Raw genomic sequence first — 8,714 nt, forward strand, 5'->3', positions numbered from 1 at the left:
GCAACCCCTAAGATGTGGCATTCGCCCTAGGTGAACTTACAATTATTAACCACAAGAAGCATTCCTCAATTTCAGGGTGACATTCCAACATAAATTGCATCCAATTACTTATCTAAACATCATAATGGTCACGGATCATTAAGACACAAAGACAGTTTAAACACAGTGATTAATAATTCAAAGTATACGTGTATAATATCATAAACAATTAAATAAAGACTACATATTCATGCTAAGGCTCGTGGCCTTACCCTAGCAAAAGAAAATTATTTACGAACAACCATAAAACAAAAGGAATTTTATTGAAATAGAAAAATGATATAAAACATCTTGAAAAGCGGATGTGGTGCAAGACAAGGGAACAAGTGGAGATGATCGTAGCACTGAAGATCCTAGTACCACATATCCTAGCACCACAAATTGGTGTGATTGCTAGGGAATTTGTTGAAAATCGGAGGCCATAAGTTTCTATTTACTTTGGATTGTAATTTTGTATTTATTTAATTTAGTAATTTATGTAATTTCATATTTATTTAATTTAATACTTTATGTAATATTTGCATTTAGTTAATTTGGTATTTTACTTAAAATAAAATCATATCCAAAATTATTTTATAAAATAACAATAATAATATTTTAATACAAATTGCTTAGACCATTCAATTTAAAGATGAAAATGCGATAGGCAATAATTGTTTACTAAAATCAGTTACTATTCAATCAAGGAGATTGAATAACCTATTACCAAGAAAAACCTTTACACAATAAATAAGACTGATAACACATCAATTAATATATAAATTTAATTTAAAATTTTGTTCTCAATTACCACAAAAGCTTCTTTGGGGGACTAGACGGGTCAGGAAATGGAAGACGATGCTGGGCGGAGCAGGCTCCATTGATATATGAGAACTGGGAGATTTATTCCTTCCATTTACATCATTAAAAAAAAAAAAAAAAAACCGAAAAAACCGAAACCGAACCGGAAAAAACCGAAACCGAAAAAAAAAAGACCGAACCGAAATTTCGATTCGGTTTCGGTTTTGGCAAAAAACCAAACCCAGCCCTACTAGACTACTAGACGGGTCAGGAAACTATGAGCCGTAGCCGTGGCCGTGGCGTGTATGGACACAGCACCGCATCGTCATTGTCTGCGGGAGCTCCTACCGTATACCTCAGGCGCTAACCAAACAGAACGTGGCAAAACCAGAGAATGCCCGGACCCACACGATGTTGGCCATGAGAGGAGGAGCTATAAGCATCCGAAACACCACCAGAATCAACCCCCAACGACCTCCACCACGCCTACCCCTCTGCGCGCGCACCACCATCCAGCACAACTCCATGGCCGACCGCAACGGCGATGCGGCAGCAGCAGCAACGAAGACTCGAGTCCCTCAACCGATTGAAGCAGCGAAGCCGAAAGAGGAAGAAGCAAAGTCAGCGGAGAAAACACCTCCGCCTCCGCCGCCCGAGAAGCCGGAGCCGGGCGATTGCTGCGGCAGCGGATGCGTACGGTGCGTGTGGGATGTGTATTACGACGAGCTCGACGAATACAACAAGCTGTACAAATGTGATTCCAACTCCAAATAGCTTGAATTCGAATTGATGCTGTAGATCTTAAGATAATTTTGTAACCAGATTTCAATTCAAAGATTGAATATTCACAATTTGTTCAGATTGTTTTAGTGAATTTTGGTATTTTTTTTGCCTGGATTTCTCGATGAAAAATTAAATTTAGAAGAAAAACAAATAAAAACTGGGCGAATTTGATGAAAAGGCCTGCCAATTAATGGGCCCGGCCCACGGATTCTGATATAACGGGAAATGATAACATGTTTTGGAATGGCGTAACGGCGGGATCGCGGTGTCGTGGTGGGAAGATGCGTAGGGCAGAGTTATTGGGCGGTGCTGTGATCGCGGCGGTGGCGGCGACTCTGCTACTTTTTGGAAACGGCGTCGTTGTGGAGGCTTCGGCTTCGTCTTCGTCTTCGGCGGCGTTCGTGCAGAACACCATCTACTCCAACAAGATTGCCATCTTCTCCAAATCCTATTGCCCGTACGTTCTCTCCCTCAAACTTTGAAAATCGTAAAGCAATCACATTGTAATTTCAGAAGTATTAGTAGCTCAATTTTATAATTTTGAGAAATATTTGTTTGCATCTTTTCACTAATTTATAAATTACTGATCTTTTGGTCTGAGATTACTAATTTGTATCAATATTTGTTTGCATCTTCAGATATTTCACTAAGATGATGGAGCTCAAATTCAGAGTGTTCTTCTAGATGTGGTGGGCCGAACCACTGTCCCGCAGATTTTTGTGAATGGAAAGCACATTGGCGTCTCTGATGGTGAGCTCTCATCTGTGTTTGTGCTTGTTTTCATGCTTTTCGTCTGGCATTGTTCCCTTCAATCTGCTTTTTTAATTCTTTACTACAATTCAGACCTCAAAGCAGCAGTTCTGAGTGGCCAGCTTCAGACTCTTCTTAGTATAAAGTCGAGGAGATATGTTAAATGAAGAAGCCCGAGCGCAGATGCGAAGCTGCATATGGGGATTAATGAGTTAGTTCTCTGACTTTGATGTACCTAAAATGATAGTGATGTAAAACATAATAATCGGTGTAATGTTGAATTAGCACGACCTCATCGATTTTCCACAACATTTGAGAAATTGTATGCATTTGATAACCAGCAATCTCGGTTTTCTATTTTTGTCACACTAAGATTTTCTGCAATCCAAATTGAAGGAATGGATTCAACAACTGTTTCTTTTGTCGATGACACTGATACAGAAATGATAACGCCTTCGTTTTCTAGGTAGGTGAATGTAATGTTTATGCGTCTTGCATTTGAGTTTTCAATAATTACATGTATCTCACAGGTTTACATGCATTTAACAACATGAACAAATACATATCAATCTTGTTCAGTCATGTAGCAAAACTAGATTGCATCCAAATTGACCACGATGCTAAAAATTGGTTAGCACATCACTAGTTCCGGGGTACCAACAGTTTGAGATCACGGTATATGAGCTGAATGCTGTGTTTCTGTGTATGTTAAGAAGAATCTCTATCTGCATATGTGGTTGGCCGCCAGTTCCCTTTCTGCGCACTGAGCATTCCTTCTTGGTTTTTGGAGACGGTTAGACTAACTTCCCAATGCAGGGACTTCAACAAGTTCTCAACCTCCCCAATTGTGCTCGACTCATCCCGGACTATAAACTTACCTCCTGGTCTGACAATCCGATCAACCTCTGCCAGTACCGGAGCAAGTTTGCATCTGGGAAGCGAAAACAGGTACATCTGGTTTACCATGACTTAGAGATCATAGAAATGAATAGCAACATAGATTTAAGTTGTACCTCTTTTTAAGCTTTGAAAAGAGATGATCTGCATGAAGTAGGTCATAGGTTCTGGGGTAAGTGCTAAACGATTCACACCAGTCATGGTAAATTCCGAAAAGACCCCGTTCGTAGATTATGGGGAGTGTATCTGGTGAATCTACGTTCACCACATTCATGACCCACACTTTAAGGTCCTTCAGAGCTGCAGCAAATCTGCAGTCGTATGACAACTTAGTTGAGATTACCACTTAGAATTAAGTAAACCTAATTACATTAATAAAAATTCATCGATAAATTAGCAGTACCCTCCATAAACAGCTCTCATATCCATACAATTTCTGACGTTCGACCAGTTGATACCCAAACTCTTCATGTAAGTGTTACTGATAACACGTTTCCAGTGCTCGTAATCTGTTGAAAAATCTTGGGGTGCTGGCTTCCCATAGATGCCCATTTGGGAGCTGTTTAACCAGTAAGGCGGAGTCTGCAGGCGACTAGGCCACTTCTCAGGCCATTTAGTCCCTCTCTCCGATTTGTCTGTGGGTACCCGGTGCATGCATCCCTGTAGAGGTACGTACCTGTAGAGAAGTAGGTATATATAGCCCTGAGTCATGATAAAATTAGACTACGAAATTCGGTCATCAAGGGAAACTTAATTACCAGGCAGCATTCGGGTCATCGTCGTTTTTGCACATAGGAGGCTGCTTTTGCTTTCTTTGGTCGTAGCATTGATTTGAGGTTGGTTTACGGTAGACGGCGGCCGCAACTAAATTAACCTTGTCGTTCTTGATGGCTACAACCTCCCAACACATGGAGGCCGTCAGTGCAGACATCTCTACAAAATTGAAACGTTCTCTATATCAGTTTTGATCGTTGCCTCATTAAATAGGGGAAATGTTCGCTTATCAAATAGTTCCATGTTTGTTGTTATCAAACTGTCAATCAAACGTAACAAGAGAGCATTCCTCGTTAAGCTGTACTCGTTCATAACAAATTCGGTACCCTACCCTTCCAAATTTCGATATCTTCTTGTTCCTTCCTGTAAACAGGAGTGGCTGACCATACAAAGTAACCCCCGGGCCGCAGAACCCGGTTCAATTCCAAAAGAAGCGTACCACCTGCAGTGTCATAAAGAGGAAACCCTAACAATGTGCTTGTTATAATAAATGTGTGTGCCCTGTTAGTCAAATGCTTATGCCGTCAGACTGTGAACCTAAACCACACATTCTGACAAACCTTCTCTGTGCCAAGGGACTCTGCATCTCGCACAATGCACGACATCGAAGACCCTGCTGGGGAAGGGCAGCCTCTGAGAACCCATGACTGCAGAGATTGCGGGTATGCCTCTCTCAAGGGCAAACTGGACTTGAGCTTCGTGTTCATCTTTCGGTGCAAACGACATCGTTAGAACATCTCTGTCGAAGAGATATCCACCAAAGCTTGCAACCCCACAACCAACGTCCAATATAACTCTAGTGTGCTCACCCCATGCGATGTTCGGGACTGCCTGCATGCAACTTAACAACATTAATCATCTATTTGTTCCTATGTTATTAGCACTCAATTTCTACCAGATATTAACTAAAAGCTTATTTTATACAAAAAACATAATTAGTAAAGACCGATGTGCGGATTCTCACAATTGAGCATACAGCGGCGGAATTAGGAATACGTGGACTGGTCACGTACTTTCATAAAGAGCGAGGGTACATGCAATTGGACCGTATTGACTTGGGGTTGTATGATATCTAAATACAAAGGACATATGTTTCTTTGTGAGAGTCGTTCAACTTGTCACGTGATCAGGCTGTCCTACTAAAGATTTTATCTTTGTAAACGCAATTGATATAACATGTTCGATTAATATAATTACTGGTTAATTGACACATTAACTGTCATACAAGCCGGTCCGCGGTTCTGCTGGGGGCGTGAACGGATGAATCATAAGAGCCATATATCTCTTACCGTCACTCATGAAGTGTGATTACAAAAACATTATTTCCAATTTTAATAAAAAGTAGAGGATTTTGATCAAAGATGAAGGATGCTTACGTTTTGAAGGAAATCGATGTACACGAGGGCGCCATGTATGAACTGCGTCCCGCCGCCGGGAAACGTCAAAAACTCACCGGAAACCTTCACCCAGTTCTGGTGGCCCTTCACCTCCGCCAGCAACGTGTGCGGCACATTATGATACCATATCTGCCAGACCACAACAAAAAAGTTACACCCCCACAAATCCCGCCGTTCAAATAATTCAATCACACACGATCCTACAAATCTTACATATTTCGCACCTTGTCTCTGCTTTTCGGCCACTCGATGGACATTTTGTATCCGTCCGGTAGTGGGACCAGGCACGTGGGCCCCTCCTGCCGGCAGTGCCGCTCCCGGTGCTCGAAGTGTTTGGTCGAACGCAGTTTTTTCAGAGCCTTCTCGTTGTCCAAACACGGTATATAATCCGGACCCGCCGTGACGTTGCAGAGCTGCCACGTGTATCCGTAGATGCCGTCCTGACCGTCCGATTCGTCCTTGCGCCTTTCCTTCTCGTTCTCCGACTGCGCCGCCTGCGTCGACCACGACTTCTTTGACTCCTTCGACTCCTTCCGAACAGTGTTGTCCCCGCTCAATAGCGAATCGCCCGAGTTGGACTCAGTTGCCGGACCCTTGCTTTGATTGGTTGCATTGCCTCCGCCGCCGCTGCTGCCGCCGTCCTTCTTCTTCTGATCGGAGTCGGAGTGCTGCTGGGTTTTTTCTAGGTTCTTTTTGTTCTGATCGGAAGGTGTTTGTGAAAAGTTCTGATCGGTAGATTCCTTGCTCTGTACTTGCAAGCTGGCAACTGCATTGCTCGTCTCGTCCGAGAACTGCAACTGTCCGCTTTTGGTCGCGTTGTATTCCCAATTCTGTTGCTGCTGCTGCTGATCGTTTTGGGATTCTTGCGATGAATTCCCCTGCTTCCCATTGCTTAGAAATTCTTGTTCTTGCTGTTGCTGTTGATCCGACGATGCTGCATTTTGCTGCTGATCTGCATTATCCGATTTCTTATTGCTTTCGGAATTATTATTCTTGTCATTGTTGTTTGTGTCTTGATGCTCTTGTGAATTGCTCTTTGAATTGTTCGTTTGATCGTCGCTTGTGATAATTTGATCGCCGTTCTTTTCGGATTGATCGTCGGCACCCTTCTGTTTTTTATGATCAGATTGATCGTCAGAATCCTTCTGAGTGCCCTGTTCATCGTGGTCTGCTTGTTGTTGGTTGTGTTCCACCACTGAGCCGCTCTGATCCTCAGCCAATTGGGTCTGGCTGATTTCTTTCTCCTTCTGATCTTTCTGCACTTCGCTAGAATCTTGTTTATTATCACCGCCGCGGCCTCCGCCATCGCCAGTACTACTTTGGTCTTGCTCTGATGAACTAGTACTACTACCACTACCCTTTGTTGAATTGTTCAGCAGATCATCGGATTTGATGGCATCGTCGGGGAGATCACCCGGGTTGTCTTCAAAAGCCTTCGGTGTTTCGTTAATAATATTGTTCTTGTTATTGTTGTTGTCGTCGTCATTGTTTGTGTTTTTGGTGATCACTTGGGCCTGAGTATCATCCGACGAAGCATCGTCTGTGGAGGAGGTCGTGGCAGTTCGAGCACTTGTGGAGGTTTGCGGGACTCCTGAGTTAGAGTAGTTGAGCATCCACACGGCCAAAACGCACACTGATATGAACACCATAATCGTCACAGTAGAAGCGTAAGAATTCGACGACGAAGATCGCTTGTTGCTGCGCGACCTTAACCCTAGCGCCATTGTGCTGTCTGTGTCTTCGCGATTGGGAGAGAGATCATTTGAGTTCTGTTGTTTGGAAAATAGGATGTGATTAGTGTGGAAGTGTGAATTAATTATCTGAGAGGATCTGTGTTTGTGGAGGAAGATGAAGTGAGAGAGAGAGAGAGAGAGAGACAAGGACGCATTCCAAGTTGGAATGTCTCAAGATCCAAGGGAGTCGGACAATGGAATTTGTTATACAATCAAATATTTGGGTTTCCATGCAAACTATTCCAAATATTGCAATGTAGGGGTGGGCATCAAACCGACTCAACTGACCAATCCGAATTGTTTTGGTTGGTCTGGTTTGGTTTTGATCAAGAAAAAGTAACAATTTAAATACCGAATCCAATCGATTTATTTTTGGTTTGGATCGGTTGGGTATTTTTGAAACCGACTAAAACTTAATCGAACAAATCATGTATTTTTTAATTATTAGTTAATGTATTTTACATACGTCAACTTATTATAAGTTATCTAGAGGTCTTACCATACACATGTCATAAGTCTCATCATATTATAAGTTGTAATAATTATTAACAATTAGGAGATTTATATTTATCTTATCTTATGTGAGGTTGCACTTAATAAATTGTTTGCTACATCATGATATTTTATTTAATTGAAACATAAAACTATTTGACTTGATAAACTTTTTATATTCCGAAAAATTTAACCTTTCAATGCAATTGAAATGCATAAAATGTGTGGATGTTTAAAAGATTGAAACTCTTGAAATGGTGAACATATGTATTTATGTGTTGAATAAGCTCAAATTGACTGACCAAACCAAATCGATTAACAATGGTTTGGTTTGGTCTCAATGATGGTATTTGTCAAAGTAGAACTGAACCGAACTATTGAGTACTTATTAATTTAGTATTTTTGGTATCAAACAGAATTAAACCGATACACGCGCTCACCCCTAATTGCCTGCAATGTAGTGTTCCCTTGCATGCGCTAGGGCCAGTCCATATAGTTTGGGAGGTAGAAAAACATGGGCCCTTGGCAGCCTCTTGTGGCACCTTGAAGGGCCCAAGTCTGATTTTGGGAGAGGATGATAATGAAAGTGGTGGGTTTGGTCCATGGTATATGCCCACAATAGGATCATGAAATCTCAAAATTTGTGGTTGTTATTTGGAGATTTGATTAAAACCCAAACCCCAAAACGGGGGAGTGCGACAGTATGAGAGTCAGTCTCAAGTTAATTTATGACTCGGTTGATGTTTATGATTGAATTAAATAACATACTGAATTCAACGTAAGATGAATGAAAAAAAAAGAATGTCAACTTCCAAATTTTGTTAAAGTTAAAAATTGATATCAATCTTTTCCTTTAACATACATGGTCTAGTGAGTTATCTACGAATCCATAGTTGTCGAACAAGGTCCTAAATTATTTCACACTGAAGATTCTAAGCCCCAAATCTCGACGATAGCAAATTTGTGCCTTGACGCCTTTAGGGCTCATTTAGTATTTAGGATTGGATTTAATTCATAACTCGTTAAATTCAAGGTTTATTGAAATTAGAGTTGTATGATTTTTATTTTT

General features: G+C 41.4%; 1 protein-coding gene and 1 long non-coding RNA gene across 2 annotated transcripts; one reads left to right on the forward strand and one right to left on the reverse strand.

Annotated features, from left to right (window-relative positions):
* Positions 1-1,096: 1,096 nt before the first annotated feature.
* On the forward strand, positions 1,097-2,763 carry LOC103401091 (uncharacterized). Its single transcript, XR_011575822.1, has 3 exons — positions 1,097-2,059; positions 2,241-2,352; positions 2,446-2,763. It is a non-coding gene; the product is annotated as an uncharacterized lncRNA (long non-coding RNA).
* A 47-nt stretch (positions 2,764-2,810) lies between these two features.
* Positions 2,811-7,342, reverse strand: LOC103401092 (probable methyltransferase PMT27). Its single transcript, XM_008339798.4, has 8 exons — positions 5,645-7,342; positions 5,400-5,549; positions 4,584-4,854; positions 4,355-4,465; positions 4,008-4,182; positions 3,653-3,925; positions 3,366-3,560; positions 2,811-3,283 (listed from the first exon to the last, which is right to left on the reverse strand). Exons 1-8 carry the CDS (start codon positions 7,142-7,144, stop codon positions 3,061-3,063), a joined length of 2,898 nt encoding a protein of 965 aa, XP_008338020.3. The 5' UTR covers positions 7,145-7,342; the 3' UTR covers positions 2,811-3,060.
* Positions 7,343-8,714: the final 1,372 nt, after the last annotated feature.

This window comes from Malus domestica, chromosome 15, assembly GCF_042453785.1.
Source record: "Malus domestica chromosome 15, GDT2T_hap1".
Taxonomy (NCBI): Eukaryota; Viridiplantae; Streptophyta; class Magnoliopsida; order Rosales; family Rosaceae; genus Malus; species Malus domestica.

Bases quoted from the DNA above. Each gene is read 5' to 3' on its own strand.
- LOC103401092 (XM_008339798.4), bottom strand. From the start codon at position 7,144: ATGGCGCTAGGGTTAAGGTCGCGCAGCAACAAGCGATCTTCGTCGTCG. The intron at 4,855-5,399 runs GTAAGCATCCTT...AGTTGCATGCAG, and splicing joins ACATCGATTTCCTTCAAAAC to GCAGTCCCGAACATCGCATG. The intron at 3,561-3,652 runs GTACTGCTAATT...ATACGACTGCAG, and splicing joins ATGAGAGCTGTTTATGGAGG to ATTTGCTGCAGCTCTGAAGG.